Genomic DNA, 19,379 nt, shown 5'->3' with positions numbered 1-19,379 from the left:
AGGTAAATTCACTCCATGTTGGCGGTTGTTGTAGACAAGAGGCTAAAGTTGGGGTATTTTTTTTTTATGGAATTCGAAGCAATTTTTTCCTTCATTTTAAGGACAATTTTCTTAGACTTTCTGCTTTCTCCAATGTCATAGAATTTAGCAATTTTCCATATTTTATGATTTTTTTTTTCTCTCTTATGTGAGGTACAATGAACTGAAATGAAAGTGCATACATTTTACATCTAGTTGGCATGAATATTACAACATCAGGCCTTCCTGGCTGATAGCTGCAGTGCTGGGTCTGTGTCCCAATGGATATTACTGTACTGTGTGTACTCAGAGCAAAGGCAATTCTGTAATAATATAATTACCTTGTACTCATCATTATATACATAGATGATCTTGACAATATAGGGCTGTCGGAGAAAGCAGGGACCCATGAAATGCCAGTCTGTGAGGTACGTATGTGATCAGCATCTGATAAGGAATGCTGTAACTTGTAGTGCCTTCTGGCAGCTTCTCCTCAGTTAGCGCTTTATTTAAAAACACATGAATATGTGACCTAATACAGGGACTGTCATTGCATACAGTTACAATCGTCTTATCACCGTGAAGGGGGTTATTTATCCGGGTTGGGTATGGGAGACCGTCAGTCAGGATGCTGTCTGTCAAAATACTGACAGCGGTGTCCCGATGCTCATAATCCGATAGTGGCTCATTAAGTATTCTAACCCTCCCCCCTTCGCCCCCTAACCCTCCCTTCCTGCATCCTAACCTTAACCCTCCCCCCCCGCACCCTAACCCTCCCGCTTAGTGCCTAAATCTAACCCTCCCAGTTAGTGCCTAAATCTAACCATCCCCCCTTAGTGCCTAAACCTAACCCCCCCTGTGGTGCCTAAACCTAACCCCCCCTCCCTGTCCGCAGCCTAACCCTAACCCTGTTGGGATTCCTGCGTCGGCATCTAAACTGATGTCGGGATTCCGGCGCCACTGTTCTGGCCATGGGTCTGGATGTCGGCTGCCGGCATCCCGTGCAGCGGTCACCTAACTACATCCCGGTTTATCCTATATTTAGGTGTATAACTAAGACTTATTCATTTAATTACAAATGTAAGGCAGGTTTTTTGTTTGTGTGTGTTTCTTTACTAACTACTCATATAGCAGCTTGAAGGAACAAACCAAGGATAAATAGCAAATACCAACATTCTGCTCATTTCCTGCTAGTGTGACTTCTATTCACAATAACAAAAATAAAACACATTTTTTTTCCCTGGGATTGTTGCTTTAACTGCATAACCATGATCATACTTCTGGGGCACACTTATTAAGGGTTGGGTATGGGATGACGGCGCCCGGGATCCCAACAGGATTAAGATACAGACACCTGTCGGTCGGTGTCCTAACCCTCCCCCTAATCATCCCTTCTTGGTGCATAAACCTAACCTCCCCCCTAGTGCCTAACCATAACCCTCCCTCTAGTGCCTTACCCTAAAACTAACCCTCCCCCTAACCCCGTTACTTACCTTCGGGATGCCAAAGCTAGAATTCTGACGGGTGTTGGGACTCCGGCGCCGGCATTCTGAGCGCCGGAATGCCTGCGACCGGTTATATGACAGCATCCCCTTATTAACTAAGGCAAAACCTTTTTTCTCAAAGCAAATCTATGTTTTGTTTATTGCTTCAAAAACTGTATGTTAGGGGTATGTTATAGACTCTCACAGAAGTGAAGTAATATGCGGTGGGTGACTACTAAAATATTTTACTCATTCATACAGGTTCTAGAGTTCACTAACCACTGGTGTATTTCAGAAATATGTTTTGTTTCCTCCAACTTCATTTGTCTCTGCCTAACTCAAAAATGTTAACATTCCACTCTGTAAATATCGAAATATACAAACAGTAATGGAGCTTAAAGTAAAAAAAGCTCCCCATTCATTGTCATAGAGGGTTACCACCCACCCAGGATTTCTCTGGACAGTCCGTAAAATAGGAGCGCTGTCTGGAGTCTGCCCAGTCCTAGAAACATTGTGTCCAAGAATCCCACAACAGGGGGGCAAAGTACCAGTGACATCACTGTCAGTGTGTCGCAGGCTGACTCCTTATTACTCCAGCCTGCCTTTTCTGTTGTATTATGGCCATGTGCTGTCTCAGTGACAGTCAGCCACTCACCAGAGGACAAGCAATGCGTAGAACAGCGCGCCAAGCAGCTGCATAGACCAGGTACCATCTGAGGCTTAGACGAGCCAAGAACATTTTTTACACGGGACATCGGGCAATATCTATGGGGACAGTGTGTCTATGGGAATATGGTGGCAGTGTGTTTGTGGGGGCAGTGTGTAAGTTTAATTCTGCTTAGTGACATACATAGAAATGGTAGCATGCCCTCAGTAATATAGGGAATTAGCTGTAATGTCTGGCAGTATCTGGCTTTTATATATTTATTTTTTTCGCTCTGTCTCCACAACCCACTCTTCATCCCCCTCCACTGTCTCTCTCCCCTGATTTTCTCCCCACCTCTCTCTTTGATCATTTACCATTATACTTGTTTGTATACTTTGTTGTTATTGTAGCAATGTTGTACTTTAAAGTTGGATCATCTACATCCCTATTGTAATTATATATTAAAAGGAGCATATTTTTCACAAATGGTGGAAGGAAAAAGTGGTGATAACATAATACTCTATATTCTGTAAGAATCTCCACACTTTCCTCCAGTTTATATAAACGCGTACGAGGGGGAAGTCTCTGTTATATCAAGGGGCATGGGGGACTCTTTATCTGGCAAATAACATTATTGCAACCCTATTGCGGTGTTGGCCATGCCCCTTGTCTGGGAATGTGAAAACGAAAAGGGGGTAACACCGCGGTCATACCATCCTCATTCCTCACACTCAGCCCTTTCACTAGAACCGGCTACAACTGGGCAAATCACATGGCAAATGTAAGTCTCTCCAAATAGAGATTTGACAATAAAACTAAATCAGATTTTCATCCCATGTTCATGGCTCCAAATGCCACTAGTGCCGCACAGCCAGCTTGGTTCCTTCCTTCATCAGTCACAGCGGCTGGAGACCAAGATAGAGGGGTAGAGAAAGAGAAAGTTGGGGGAGAAAGGGGGTTGTAAGAGGAGGAGAGAGATGGGGGAAAAGAGAGAGAGAGAGAGAGAGAGAGAGAGAGAGAGAGAGAAGAAAAACAATCTGGCAACATCGCGCACAAGAGCTAGCGATTCGGCGAATAACAAGTCCGTAATACTAGTATAATTATATTTGCCTATCTCCCAAACACTATACCTGTTTTAGTCTAAATATTTATTATCTGTATATTTAGTACAAGCAGCTGAGAGTGACAACATGTATCTGGATCTAGAGTATATGTGTAGCATATATACTTTAACTCCCACCACCCTAATTAAAATCATCAGACCACATTGATCTGTCTGGCTTAATCCTGATTCACCTTCAGATCTAATCATCTAGGTCATGCTGTAAGGTCAGAGATGTGCAATATAAATGGCTCTCATCAGGCCAGGGTGGACTTCCTGGTGGGTGCTGCTGGTTTGGATACCCAGTGCCAAGACTTGGGCATCAAATCTTATGCAGAAAAATGGCTGCATGGAGCGGGGAGAGGGGAAGAAGCAGGTTAGTGATTGAGTGGTAATGCTGATTTAATACAAGAGACCACATTTTCAGCATAGTTACAATTTACATGACTAGACAGAAGGAAATAGAATGTTGTAGATCAGTTATCAGTCTCAGGCTCCAACAAGGATGAAGTGTAACTCATGAAATACATAATGTTTGTAGAACACACAGAGAAAGCAAACAGCCTGCTGATAAAATACCATAGCGAAGACACCAGCTACCATCTGGAGAGATGATTCATGCGTCCTGACACCGCATGCATTGAGTCAGGCTGCCAAGTGGCAAAGTTATACATCACAGAGATATGGAAGTATCTTTTTCAGACTCCATACAAAAGGCCAATACTGTAGTGACACTGGAACTAATATAATAGCTACTAAAACTAATGAATCTCTGAAAATAGACCCAAATGAAAGATATGAGGCACCTATAGTTTAAAACTTCAGAGGCTGAATTATTTACAAACCGAAATAGTTTCATCTGCTTTAAATGCTCTGCTAAGAACATGGACATGTCTGGGGTATTTAATAAGTCAGGGAACAGCTACATTACTTACACTTATATTGAATACAAAAGATTAAATACATATATATATATATATATATATATATATTCGCATGTGGGGACAGCAGCACTCACAGGACTCCTACTGTAAAGAATAACACCACAACAGGGATATTCCGTTCAACGTTTCAGTCGTTTAGACTTTTATCAAGAACTTGAACGGAATATCCCTGTTGTGGTGGTATTCTTTACAGTAGGAGTCCTGTGCGTGCCGCTGTCCCCACATGCGTATGTCTTCAGTATTTCCCAATACTACAGAGGGCACCTGGGCGAGTATTAGTGTATATATGTGGAGTGCTGGCTTTTTTTCTCATTGTGTGCTGGGCTGCTGTGATGTAAGCCCTGGCCTGGGTAATTAGTACCTGCTCCCCCCCCTCTTGGCACCCCTGCCCCCGTGGCAGTGAGAATACCTGGTTTGATATAGTGAAGTGTGCTCCTGAGATATACTCGTTGTTGCTAAACCAGTTCTGCATATTGTTTTGCTGTTTTCTAGCAATGCTTATGACTATTTGTTTGCTACCTGCCCTGACCCCGGAATGTTTGACATTATACTGTTCTTGACATCAGTGGGTACAATTGGATTCATTCTATAATTATCTGTTTGGACCTAGACATCTATATTATTATTCTATATCCCCTAAAACATTATTATTGGTGTATATAAGTGTTATCTTATATATGCAGCCAGATTTCACCATCAGTGGATTTTCTAATACAGCTGACATTACAGTTATCCACCTCCAGCACACACAGAGACAGAATCAATTACCCCCAGTGATTGCCGCGCGGATAATGCGCCAGGTTTAATGCCCGGAGCTATTCAATTATTAGTCACTTTCACAGCACGGAAACCCATAGATTCTGAGTTAAGGCTCGAAATCTATGGGTTATTCAGCGTGTGAAGCCCCAGGAGGGGGCATTTAACTCCCCTGAGGCTGTGAGGATAAATCCACATTAAGTGCACCCTCTAGGACTTAATGCCCGGGGTAGCAAAACTTAACTGAATAGCTCAGGGCTGACAATTAGCCGCAGTGTTTAATCTGTCCTACAATTTGCCATTTGTACACTGATAGATGATATACTGAATAAGGTCAAGTGTTATGTGTAGTGATAAGGTCCATTTCATATCAGAATGGACATATTAACAATAATATTGGTAACATTATGTGTTATGATCTATAGACTGTATACAGTATATGTTTAAAGTGTATCAGCTAACCAAATGAGTGTATGTTCAGCTAAGCAGGCCAGAATGTTTACATTTATGCAAAACCTAATTAAGTTTCATGTTGCTGATAGAGCAGCATCCAAAAATGTTTGCATGCCAAAAGGAACAAGCCCATTATTGTGTAAAGGTGCCCATACACGGTGCGATTTTTACACGATGTGGCCGTTTTCGATCGTTCGTAACGACCAATCATGTAAAAAGTGGTGTTTTCCTGGACGATTAATAAAAGCCGATGCGCATCCTCTGCATCATGTATCGGCATCGTAGATCAACTGAACCTGCAGTAAGATTTTGACCTATCGTGCACGATGTGACACACATCGTTCTGTGTTTGTGCACACAGAATGATGTCATGCACGATAGAGATGCATGTAGCACGGACCATGGAAATCCGTGCTACATGCATCTGTGTCATTAACACAGAAGCACGGAAGGGATCAGTGAGACCCGTCTGTACTGTTGTGTATTTCAATGACACAGATGCACGCACAGACCAGGAGATCCGTGCTACATGCATCTGTGTCATTAACACAGAAGCACGGAAAGGGATCAGTGAGACCTGTCTGTACTGTTGTGTATTTCAATGACACAGATGCACGCACAGACCAGGAGATCCGTGCTACATGCATCTGTGTCATGGGACAAACAATGTCGGGGTCCCCTGTATTTAAGTACAACCAGCACCGAGCTAGTCAGAACCAGCCCTGGTTGCCACAATATGGGGGACTCAGACATGTACACAAACATGTACACATACTCACCTATGTATCCCTGTAGCCATCAGCCCTCTTGTCCATGTAGATAATCCATAGGGTACCTGTAAAAAAGATATCCATACTTACCTTCTCCTATGCGAAGTTCAGGTCCTCTTCGTTCCAAAGTAGGCATCCCCGGACTTGGCAAAATAAATATACGCATTTTGCGGACCCACGGTAGGATGGTACTTCCTGAATGAGAGCTACACTATGGAAGCCCCGCCGCTGAGTGATCACTGGCTGAGAGAGGAGTGCCTTCTGCCTCTCAGCCAATGAGCGGTTCCCACCATTGAAGTCAATGGTGAGAACCGCAAAAGTAACCTTAAGTTACTAGATCTAAAGTCTGTGGGTCCGTAAAATGCGTGTTTTTATTTTGCCAAGTGCGGAGATGCCTACTTTGGAACGAAGAGGACCCGAACATCGCATAGGAGAAGGGGAGTATAGATATTTTTTATACAGGTACTCTTTGGATTCTTTACATGGAGAAGAGGACGCAAGGAGCTTCAGGGATGCATAGGTGAGTATGTGTACATGTGTGAGTGCATGTATGTTTAATAAACTTATACTTTGTACGTTGTGTGTGTCCTGTGTTTATTTTAATATTGCTTTTGCTGTGGAACTACAGGTACCAGCGGGCCCGTAATGCCCCGCATGCTGGTACTTGTGGTTCTCCAAGTACCAGCATGCGAGGGAGGCTTGCTGGGACCCGCAGTTCCACAGCAAAAGACACTATTTTCAACACTTTCAAATGCACTACACTACATAAAAAACCTGGCACCCACCGTCCAGGGGTGCTGGGGATAGCCCCAGGCTATTAGCCTAGGCCTGGGTAGGGAGACCCCTTTATTGGGGGAGTCCCAAGCTCTCCAGGGACTCCCGGCCTGGGCTGACTAGCATTCAGGGTTAATGCTTCAGCTGGGGGGGCACAGTGAAAGGGTTCCCCTGGCTGTGGCATTAGCCCCCCGCTAGAAAGAGTCCGATGCTGGCTCTGGATAATACAGGGGGACCCTACTAATTTTTCCCCCTGTATTTTCAGAACCAGGACCGGATCAGAGCCCAGTGCTGGTTGCACAAAATACGGAGGACTCCTACGTCATTTGTCCCCTGTATTTTGGCAACCAGGCCTGGTTCTGACTTGCCCGGTGCTGGTTGTGCTTAAATACCCCTACATCGTTTGTCCCTGTATTTAAGCACAAACAGCACTGGGTCACTAAAAGCCCAGGGCTGGTTTGTCTTTGGCGGCCATTTATATATTTTTTTTTTACTCTGTTTTTTTTTTTTTTTTAACCGCAGCAGCACAGACCGGTGTCACTGATCCCGTCCGTGCTTCTGTGTCAATAACACAGATGCATGTAGCACAGATCTCCCTGGTCCGTGCTACATGCATCTGTGTCATATCGCACTCGATCTAATGAATATGTAAATCATTAGATCGTGCACAATAGATTGGGTGAAAATCGTGCAGCTTTTGCTGCACATCGTTCACTTCAGCTCCCGGAGAGAGCTCAAGGGCGATTGCAAACTACATTGGATCGTTTGCAAATAGAACCGTTTATGGGCACATTAAGTTGTGTACTTAGCACCACAGTAGCTGACTGGGAATTCACACTTGTAGGCTGTCTAGAACCTAAGCCTGCCCACTGTGTCTTCTCCATTTGCCGGACAGGAACAAGGTCAGACCATCAGAAGTAATTATATTGCATACTTGCTGTCTTCTCTCTCATGTGCTATGAAGTTCAGAATCCATTTCTGTGGGAGAGGAAGCATGACAGAATGGGTGTATTAACCCAGCAAACTGGACAGCCTGCGTCCAGTCTTTTAAGGGAGCCACACTGGCTGGAATGCAACAAAATTCTTCCCGGAGAGACATTACTCCAGCATTGTTCAAATCCAAAGGTGATATATGAACTTTGTTTTTCCCTTTTATATTTTCCATCAAAATTGTCTGTAATCGGTGTGCACTTTTAATAATTGTAATAATATTTTTAACTACTTTTCGTACCAATAAGCTTTGAAGTATTCTTGAAATTAAAACGTAATTTCTAGTTCTGATATTCTGTGTTCTTAGACCTGTCGCCTAGTGAGGTACTGATTTTTAAAGCATATATACTGTGAGCAGAACCGAAGGACAGGTGTAGGACAGGTGTAGGAGGAGTTTACTTGATACTTGGTGGTGGCAGATGAGTTATATTTTGTTGTTAAAGTAATTTGCAAAACACCAACATCACAACCACCCGACTTGGGCCCGTATTCAATTTGAGCTGAGCCGCGATACTTTTTTGCCTCCCGGACTTTTCGCCTATATCGCGTGTTTTGCAAGCGGAAAAGTATCGCGCGCGTGCCCACGTATCGCCGTATTCAATTAGAAAGTAGGCGAAAACGGGTCCCGGCGAAACCTAAACAAGCGGAAAGTACTGTCAGATTTCGGGAAATCAGCCTGACAACCCCCAAAAGATGCTGTTACATGGGGATTAGCTATGGTTACCCCGATTTGGCTTGCTGAAGGTATTTGATGTTTTTAAACGGGCTCAATAGCTAAATAGCGTTTTTGTATAAGTGGTGAAGAATAGTATTCTGGAGGTTTTTTTGCAGGAAATAACTTATCCCAGCAAATTTGGGGTACTTGAAAATGGGGCCCAGCATATTTTAAAGTTGCTAAAGTGAAGTTTAAAAAATTGTGAAAAATCCACCTGCCGCAAGCCCCTGCAATGAAAAAAACACCCGGTGCATACTTGGGGACCCCCCAGAGTCAAGTTCGCTAGTTTTTAACTTTGCCCCCAACATTTTCCGCATATTACATTGCATTGACTTTCCATCTAGGCGAAAAGTCTTCCAAATTGAAAACGGAGTAAAATCACAACAGGCGAAAACGACGTCATCGGCGAAAAGTTTTCGCCAAAAACACGCGAAAACAGCTTTTCGCTCCACACTGAATACGGGTCTTGGATGGAGTTCTGAGTGCGAGCCCAATCGTGACAGGGTGCAGTTAACGCCCCTGAGGCTGTGAGGATAAATCCACACCCTCTAGGGATTAATGCGCGGGGTAACTAATAGCTCAGGGCTGACTATTAGCCGCAGTGTTTAAGTCTGCCCCACAATTTTCCATTTGTACACTGACAGATTATATACTGAATAAGGTTATGTGTTATGTTTATATTGGACTTCTACATCAGATAACATTTCAAAGATCCCGGGAAAGTCCTATCTACCTTTAAACCACAAAAATACTTAATTAGTTATATGACTCTACTACTTAGTTAAAGTATGCAAGTTGTTCTAAAGGTCTTATTTCTTCTGTTCAAGTATTGTTCATGACAATGTCTGGATTAAACATCACATACCAATATTTGCAGTTGTAGTCCACAGCAAAATGTAGAATGCTGTGTACCATAAGTGAATTGTTATCTTACCAGCAAGAATTTCTAAAGAGTTGTAGCCGATGATTCTATCCCATAATAACAGGAGCTGGTCAGTAGCCAGATAGCCAGAAAAGGCACGAACCATCCACTTAAATGATATGCGCAAACTGAATAGGAAACAAAAATAAAAATCATTAACTACATGTTTTTCAAGTCTGAATTTATTTGATATGTTCTCTTATAAAATGTAACAAATACTGTATGTTGCAAAGAACCTGCCTGGGCCACGGCACAGAACTCTTCCTGGGCCACAAAAACAAAACAACACTGTGGAACTGATTCTGTGTTGCTTGCAAAGTGTAATTGCACCCAGCCGCGGAAGTCGGTTTTACTACTTTACATTAATGCTGTTATCCGTTCAACTAACGTGGGGAATCATACATATGCAAGTGGAAACCAGTTCCGCTCATTGATTTTCCGCAGGTCACTTCTGCGCATGCTCTGTATGAAAAAACCTGCCACCATTTGTGTCCGAGAAGAGGTATCTGTACGAATCAGCCCCTGTATATGCAAGTGAGTAAAAGTGGCTTCAGGCTATGGATGCTGCTGATTAAATAATTGTAGATAGGTTAAGACCATAGTCATTTGAGTCACAGAACACAGTCCTCATGCACTGCAAACCATTCATTCATTTGACTGAGTAACAAGTGTTTTTCTCAAGATGGCAGAAGATTATATTGTGGAGGACTCCATATTATGCATTGAAAATCACACTACAGAAAACTACCAAAATCATCTGTATGCCATATGGAGAATATGGAAACTACAACAAAAAAGACATACGGCTGTGCCCCGATCTCTCGGAGATGATAGAAGAGCTGCGGATGGTGTGTCTGAAGAAGAGTCTCAAACAGCAGACACAGTGACATTATTCCCTAAAAAAACATAAGTAAAGGAGCAAGATGATCGTTATAATGTCTGTAGAATCACTTGCAATAAAAACACTGACAGGTCATTTCACAGAATACATTCTACTCTGTAACTCAAAAAAGAAAACTTAAAATATGATGCTTGCTATGTTAACAATAAGGAGGGGGAAACTTTGGAAATAGCTCCTCAATGTAACAACTCCCCTTATAGCTATATGGGGGCTTACACTGCTTTGGGAGTCAGTACATCCAGTGCTCTTCAATAGATCGCTGTGGACAGACTGACACTTATGTTTTCCCTGTATTACAGCAGGGATAAAATGAGAAAAGCTGTGCAGTAATCCGCTACCTAGCTGTAGGTAATGGGGGATCCTATAGAGGGAGACCATGAGAATCCTGTACTCAGCTTTAGGTAATGGGGGATTCTATGGATGGAGACAATGAGAATCCTGTACTCAGCTTTAGGTAATGGGGGATTCTATGGATGGAGACAATGAGAATCCTGTACCCAGCTGTAGGTAATGAGGGATTCTATGGTGGGAGACCATGAGAATCCTGTACCCAGCTGTAGGTAATGGGGGATTCTATGGTGGGAGACCATGAGAATCCTGTACCCAGCTGTAGGTAATGGGGGATTATATGGAGGGAGACCATGAGAATCCTATACCCAGCTGTAGGTAATGGGGGATTCTATGGTGGGAGACCATGAGAATCCTGTACCCAGCTGTAGGTAATGGGGGATTCTATGGAGGGAGACCATGAGAATCCTGTACCCAGCTGTAGGTAATGGGGGATTCTATGATGGGAGACCATGAGAATCCTGTACCCAGCTTTAGGTAATGGAGGATTCTATAGAGGGAGACCATGAGAATCCTGTACTCAGCTTTAGGTATTGGGGGATCCTATAGAGGGAGACCATGAGAATCCTGTATCCAGCAATAGTTAATGGGGGATTCTATGGAGGGAGACCATGAGAATCCTATACCCAGCTGTAGGTAATGGGGGATTCTATGATGGGAGACCATGAGAATCCTGTACCCAGCTTTAGGTAATGGAGGATTCTATAGAGGGAGACCATGACAATCCTGTACTCAGCTTTAGGAAATGGGGGATCCTATAGAGGGAGACCATGAGATTCCTGTACTCAGCTTTAGGTAATTGGGGATCCTATAGAGGGAGACCATGAGAATCCTGTACTCAGCTTTAGGTAATGGAGGATTCTATGGAGGGAGACCATGAGAATCCTGTACCCAGCTGTAGGTAATGGGGGATTCTATGGAGGGAGACCATGAGAATCCTGTACCCAGCTTTAGGTAATGGAGGATTCTATAGAGGGAGACCATGAGAATCCTGTACTCAGCTTTAGGTAATGGGGGATCCTATAGAGGAAGACCATGAGAATCCTGTACTCAGCTTTAGGTAATGGGGGATCCTATAGAGGGAGACCATGAGAATCCTCTATCCAGCAATAGGTAATGGGGGATTCTATGGAGGGAGACCATGAGAATCCTATACCCAGCTTTAGGTAATGGGGGATTCTATGATGGGAGACCATGAGAATCCTGTACCCAGCTGTAGGTAATGAGGGATTCTATGATGGGAGACCATGAGAATCCTGTACCCAGCTTTAGGTAATGGAGGATTCTATAGAGGGAGACCATGACAATCCTGTACTCAGCTTTAGGTAATGGGGGATCCTATAGAGGGAGACCATGAGAATCCTGTACTCAGCTTTAGGTAATGGGGGATCCTATAGAGGGAGACCATGTTTTTTTTTTTATTTACTTTAATACATAAATAACCTCTAACAATAACAATACTGTACTTGTATCACCTTGTTGTAATAAATTAAGTCATAGAAAGAGCTTCTAGTTAATATAATAGACTATAAATTTGACCAAAGTTTAACATTTTTGTTTAAAATTAAATAATACAAAAGTCCATGAAGTCTTTCCCTGCTAACTTACCGATATATGGGAAGAGATTGAATGGAGCCTGAAGAAATAGCGCACGTACATCTCACGGAACATCTGATACAGTTTGGAGGGCTCGTGATACAAGAAGCATAAGGGTGCAACTGAAATCACAGCAATTTAAATGGTTCTGGATAAATGCCATCATATTAAAGATGTACTGCATTCTAAAATGTAACATTAGTTCAGCCAAAAGGAAACAATTTGTATAATTCTACAACATACAAAGAACGGAATTCAAAACATTTTAGTGATGGGATCATTCTAGATGGTATTAGCAAATACAGGTGAAATGTGTACATTTAGGGCTTGTGCACACAGGAGATGAAAAACCACAAGGGCTAAAGAATAGGTAAAACCTTGTACTTTGCCCTTGCTTTAAACAACACTGGAAGTGCATTCATTAAGTGTCCCACAGCTTCACTAGAGCATAGTGTACTGTACCATGTAGTCAGCAACAGTTTCTATAGAACTCTATTGTTGTATTTTACCAAACATTAACCATTCTGAACACTGGAAAGGACAATGAGATTGACGCAAAGGGAAGTCAACAATTGTCAAAAGTGTTTACAGGACCATGAAGCACCCACCTGACCCATTTCACCCAGTCCCCTAAACCCCTCAACCCCAGTCATTCACGTTACCCCCATAAGATTTCATAACTGCACCACTACCTTCTTGTGGTGGGGTTAATACTGTGCGGACTGGTGAGGGAGAGATTGTTACACCAACAGCAGCGGTCTTCAAAACTGCAAGAATAGGTAGGAGACACATGCACAGTCTGCCCACTGTCACAGTCCTGAATTTGGCGGACAGTCCTGAACTGTGAAGACTTTTCCTGGCTGAAGGTACAGCTGTAAGGTATAACTTGCTTCATGCTGCTCTGCTCATGATGGGGGAGTCTTGTGCCTCTAACAGTGGCTATTCCACGGAAAATGCTGCCTGTTCAGCTTGAATATTTATATGGTAAGGATCACTGTGGGTTTGCAGTACAAATTATGAGTTTATCTTTTAAACAAATGCAAATGCAGGCCAAACATTGCTGGCCAACCAACCCCTACCGCTTTGCATGGCCAAAGGTGACATTTAATCTACATTGACAAACTAGAACTCCCTTTCTAAAGCTGAAAAGTAAAGTGGTAATACATGAGAAAGCAGTCACTCGCTAAGCAGGAATGAAAAGTTTCCTTTGCAGTTACAGTACATGCTACAGGCAGTCTTGTTACATCCAACTTTTCTGTTCTGGGAAGTTTGGATGAAGTTATTGTTCTTAGAAACACAACCAACAAGTGCAATTGCATAAGAGAAGGGAATGCTATGTACGACAATAAGGATGACTCACAGCCCTATTGTTATTAGTTGTAGGATTATTATACTTTATTTGTAAAGCACTGTACATTAAGGTGATCATGACAGAGACAAATTACAAACAATGGGCCTGATTCACTACGGATCGCAACTGTGATTACGCACGCTATCGGCTTATTGTTGCGTTCTGCGCATGCATCGCAGCGCGCGAACACTCCATTGTGATCGGGACTGCGATCGCAGAGACTACGCAGGACCCATTAGAATGATTGAAAGGAAGTGCTGTTTGGGGGTGGTGACGAGGGGGTGGTTGGCGAAACGCAGGCGTGCCGGGCATTTAAACGCCGTTGGAGGGGCGTGCAAAAATTATCCACTACGATGCCATACGCAGCCTGAGCACTCACAGCATGCGATGAGGTTAGTAATTTTTGGTGTAAGGTCAGAGCTAGTGCAAGTGTGCGCGTGAGGCTGCGATGGTACTCGATGTTACCGATGGTTTTGCAGTTTTGCTAAACATTACGGATATGTGTAGGGTTAGGTGGGCGTTCCTATGTAGTGCTGCGACGGCATGACGATCGCGATGGATTAGCATATCATCGCAGTCAGACTGCGTGCGTAATCACAGCTGTGATCGGATATGTGGAGTTATACTGTGCCGTGAAGATTTCATTACCATATGATGTCATTGAGTGCTGCATTGAATAATCTGTCTGCCCTTACCTTGGATTTGCTGGTAACAATTCAGCGGTCAGTGGTAAAATACCTGTATTGGCAAGCACTGGGGCCTTCATTCAGAGGCGGCCGTACGGTCTACGACCGCACAGCCGCCTCGAGGTTTGTCAAGTGTGCATGCGCACAAGGGAGCCGGCTCCTTCGTGTGCATGCGTGAGACCCACTACGACCGACAGCGCCGGTCGTAGCGGGTCTCTTTCCAAAGGGGGCGAGCTGTCGATGTTGATTGACAGCTCGCCCCATTTGGAAGGCGGGCCAGGGGGGTGGCAGCCCAAACCGAGGCGTTCCCATGGGAACGCCTACCGTTTGGGGGAGGCCCCACTGACATCACTAGTGATGTCAGTGGTGAGCTTCCGGCTCTGACAGAGCCAGAAGCTCTCCGGGGCTTACTACAAGTGAGACCCTACCCTAGGGTCTCGTCGTAAGCCCCGATGGTTGCGATGGTCTCTGACCATCGCGACCATCATCCTAGCGGTCATTAGAGCTGTGGGTGTAAACCCACAGCCTAACGACTGAAACAGAGGTGGCCGGTCAGGATGCAAGCGGCCGCCCAGTTTCTGAGCGACCGCATGCATCCAGGGTTGTCTTAACAGCAGCGTGGGCCATGGGCAAAGCAATGCATTGGGCCCCTACCCACCCCTTCACGGGAAAAAATGTAAATGGCAATAAAATTAAACCTGCATGCCCATCAGACCTCCCACACATGTAGAGAGACTCTGACTGGTCTGAAGCCGGCGGATGAAGTGAAACTGGGACTGAGGTGAGTACTCGTCACCAGGGGGGATGGGGTGGGGGAGGTTAGATCAGAATACAGTGCACCGGTGGCTGGTTTATAAAAATATGGCCGCGGCTACAGGGGGGCGAATTGGCGGGCCCCTACAAGCTTTGGGCCCTTGGGCAACTGCCCAACAAGCCCAATGGAAGAGATGGCCCTGCATGCATCCTCCGACCGCCTCTGAATGAGGCCCTGAGTGCTTTCTTCCTTTGTAAAGGACAATTCAAAGTTTATAAGAAATGAAGATAATTGCAGATAGTAGTAGTGTGATCATGGTTAGTAAGGGGAGTGCATATTAGATGTCCTGTCACTACTCCTGTAAAGGTCTCTGCATGGAGCATCTCCAAGGCTGAAACGACTGGTAGGAGATACATAGCTGGCAAGTGTAAAAGCAATGTTAAAAGTCTCAAGTTTCTCAGCTTTATCAACAATATCCAGGCCACACTAGCGTACTGTGACACTTGATAAATCCAGCTGGTCAGAGAGCTAGGATTCCATGCAGGTGAATTAGCGTGGTCAGACAATGCCCACACGTCAATGTTAAGTTAAGTCAATAATGTCATTTAAAAAAAAAAACACCTTTATTATTTAATAAAATTGAGCTTTCATATAGTACTGCTTAATGAATCTATATCTGGCTACTGTATCAAAATTAAATGAAACCACCAACTATTTTCATTTTGCAACTTCCACCACTTATATGACTACCTGTAATGTGTTGGGTCTATGTATATGGGCCATAGTGTTTACGTGTGGGTTTGTTTTTATTTTATTTTTAAACTTTTTTTTAGGTGATTCACAGCTGCACTTATGTCACACAATGACAGGAAATACAACAGATTTCCATGTAGTTAGATGTGACTGTATTTGCTACGCTGTGACCCATCATAATGCGGAGCGATTGTAGCCAGACTAGTAATGATAGTCTTACACACAGGAGCTACACAGGAAGAGTGTTAGCTCTTATACAAACACGGCCAGTGCCAAGGCTTTACGTACGGTCGCCGTGACAGGAAAGGCTCATCATTAAAATTCCATACTGACCCACACATAAAAACATCACAAGACTTACAGGACAATATTATTTCAGCACCATTAGTTAGTATGCTCTGTATAATGATTAAAAGTCTTTCTCTTAATATTACATTTGCTACGTTGTGAGCTGTGTGTGCCATAGACAGTGTGAAAGAATTAAAGAAGTCGGGCGTTAGGCACTATAAAGTGGTGGCCCTCTCTTTCATTACACAGACAGCAATAAACCTGTGTATACACCCAGAGTAGGCTATTATATATATTGTTATCTAAATCATTAGATTTACAAGCAAGATAGAAACGCTGTGTAGTCATTATTCTGACAATCAGAATATCGACATGGACGTTATGTTGCAATTGAACATGTTGATATTACAGGTTTAGGGTTAGGGCTCTGACAGTAGGAAAACGTTATGTCAACATGAACAAAATGTCGCCATTATGACCATATCGACATTGTGCATGACGACTTTCAGACCATGTCGCTGTTTTGTACCACACCCGATAGAAACTATTGGTAAATGTTCAGACATAGGAACTTTCCTCTGGAAATCTAATAACAATAATAGATGACCATTTTTCAGTGCTCATGTCATACACACAGACTCCATTTCCAGTCACGAGGATCGCTGCTAAACTATTTAGTGAGAGGGATGCAGGGTTCATGGACCTGAAACTGGCCGGAGTGTTGTCCACAAATGGGCTCTTCTGTGTGGGTTTGGGCAGAAAGGGCCAGAGTTTGGTTGGATCAGGACTTACTGTGTCCATATATTGCCTGATCAAATGTTAGCAGGTATGGAATGGGGGTCGGGTATGAAACACTGACGGCTTAAAAGCCGCCGGTTCAAATCCTGACACTGGAAGCCCGACAGCAGAAAATCCCGATGCTGGCTGGTAAGTATAGTTAACCCTCCCCTCTCTCCCCCCCTAACTCTCCCTTGGGGGTGCCTATCCCTAAGACTCCATGTGTGGTGCCTAACCCAAAGCCCCCCCCCCACGTGGTGCCCAACCCTGACCCCCCCTAAACCTAACCCTCCAGGGAGGGAGGAGGTGCCTAACCCTAACCTCCCCCCGGTGGTGCCTGAACCTCCCAAGTGGGTGTCTAACCATAAGTCCCCCCGGGGGTGCCTAAACCTAACCCTCCCCCCCACAGCTAACAGCTCCCGATGACCCATGTTCAGTATGCCGGGCGTGGGGATTTCGGCGTGTGACTAATGCGAGACGGTGGTACTTAGACCCATGCCGGAATTTCAGTGTCGGGATTCTGGTGGTCGGCATCCGGCCGCCGGCATCCTGACTACATCCCATGGAACGGTCATTATGTCCAACACTGATGTATTTATTTTTTTCTATTCAATGTTGAAAAAAATAATAAAAGATGTGCTGAGAACTGCCTGCCAAATGAGGAGTCATGTAACAAGATGACAGCGATTTAAGCTTGATGGGGCTGTCCTGTAATAAGCTACTTATTATTTACAGAAACGAGAAACAAAAGAAGCTCATAAGACAAGACAATGGGGATATCATTTTGCTGTGGTGTATAGTCAATGTTGTTGCTTTATCTTTTTTTTCAGAACAAAATACTATAGTAATGAGACGGTAATAGCTCGGTGTGAGCCCTTGCCCATTTGGCCCAAACTGTGGAAGGCAATTGTCAGGAGGTATATATTTATGCATGATGTAGTAAAATAGAATCAATTGTGCATAAATTACTACCAAACCACAGAGTTGCTCTCAATGTCATAAAAAAAGGGGTTAAACTCGGACTTAACAAAAAACTTTTTGTACAAACGCCCCTTCCCTTTTTACCATCTCCATGGCTGTGACTGCGACAACTCCGTCCCCTCCACCCTTTCTTCTGTTTTGTCCTTCTGCTATATCACTTTGCCTCCCTCCCCCCTTTCCTTTTTTTAAGTCGATTGTATTCCCTTTGCGTTGTTAGGTTGAATGAAAAGACAAATAAAATGTATACACTCTTGTTAGCTTGCCATGTGGAAGCAGAACGTCTGCTCAGTTGAATAAAACATTAAGCTTACATTGTAATAAACACAGGACTAACTAGGATGAATGTGGCCCCATGTGATCCGGCCCATGTGATCCGGCCATTCTAAATAACCTTGACCCCTTGGCCTGTCTGTGGGTGTGCCCAACTTAGCCACTGACCTCTCCGCATATGTGACTCGTATTAGAACATTTAGCATTAGCATATTAACACTATAGCTTGATTAGTTTAGTTATCACTTACCATACATTGAGAATCCATGAAATGGTATTACACCTAAAAAAATGTAAAATAGATAACTTGTTAGGACTATGCATGTAGAAAGTAAAAAGCTGGACATATAGATGATATATGGATATATAGATGATATTTGTGTGTATACTGTATATATACAATTATATGACTCTGCGCTTGTCCTCACGATTGTCCCCACTTGCTAATACCCAAGTGGACAAGATACGATCAGTCTCTGAACACTATGTGCTGCAATAAATATTCCCACTTCTTATGTGCTGCAGACTGTTCTTTGCCCTACCATCTACCCTACACAGATACAGACTAAATAGAACTAGGTTATAAATAGCTGTTGTTAAATGCACTTTATAATATTGAAGGGTCCTTACTGACAACTCAAGTTGATGACCCTGGCCAAGGTCATTATAGCCAACGACCTGGCTGGAGAGGACCTGGCTGGAGAGGACCACTGGATCTTCATTAATGGATAGCGTTAGTTAATGACACTGTTAATCATGAGAGATACCTCTACACGAGCAGAAAGTCATTACCCAAGTATCACAAGCTCTGGTCTAGGTGGTACGAATCTCAACTTGGTCGTTGTGCTGAGGGTACCCTACAGAAGGTGCTGCACATTAGATGGAGGGCTGCCAACACACTTTGATTTTGAATGCTAATGTTATGCTACTGTACAACGTACTATATATATATTTTTGTACTGTGTCCTGCTTTGTAGGACGGTTTGCTGTTTGGACAATGGAATTTTAAACATAATGTACTGCACTTTTTGTATTATGTATTATCTGAGATTGTGACTTCTTTTTCAAATATGTCAGATATGTGTGTTTTCCTGGTGGTG

General features: G+C 43.6%; 1 protein-coding gene across 1 annotated transcript in view; it reads right to left on the bottom strand.

Moving 5' to 3' along the window:
- Positions 1-19,379, bottom strand: part of TBC1D19 (TBC1 domain family member 19) — a 217,873-nt gene that overhangs the window by 11,153 nt on the left and 187,341 nt on the right. The window contains exons 16-19 of the mRNA XM_088482998.1: positions 18,530-18,562; positions 12,432-12,541; positions 10,379-10,470; positions 9,587-9,702 (exon numbers count right to left, since the gene is read on the bottom strand). Of these exons, the coding sequence (XP_088339124.1) occupies positions 9,587-9,702; positions 10,379-10,470; positions 12,432-12,541; positions 18,530-18,562 (351 nt within the window). The remainder of the gene's footprint in view (positions 1-9,586; positions 9,703-10,378; positions 10,471-12,431; positions 12,542-18,529; positions 18,563-19,379) is intronic.

The sequence above is a fragment of the Taudactylus pleione genome, unplaced genomic scaffold, assembly GCF_031769625.1.
Source record: "Taudactylus pleione unplaced genomic scaffold, aTauple2 ptg000302l, whole genome shotgun sequence".
NCBI classification, from domain to species: Eukaryota; Metazoa; Chordata; class Amphibia; order Anura; family Myobatrachidae; genus Taudactylus; species Taudactylus pleione.
Note: the sequence above shows the minus strand (reverse complement) of the source record. Positions and strands in the feature narration are given on the sequence as shown.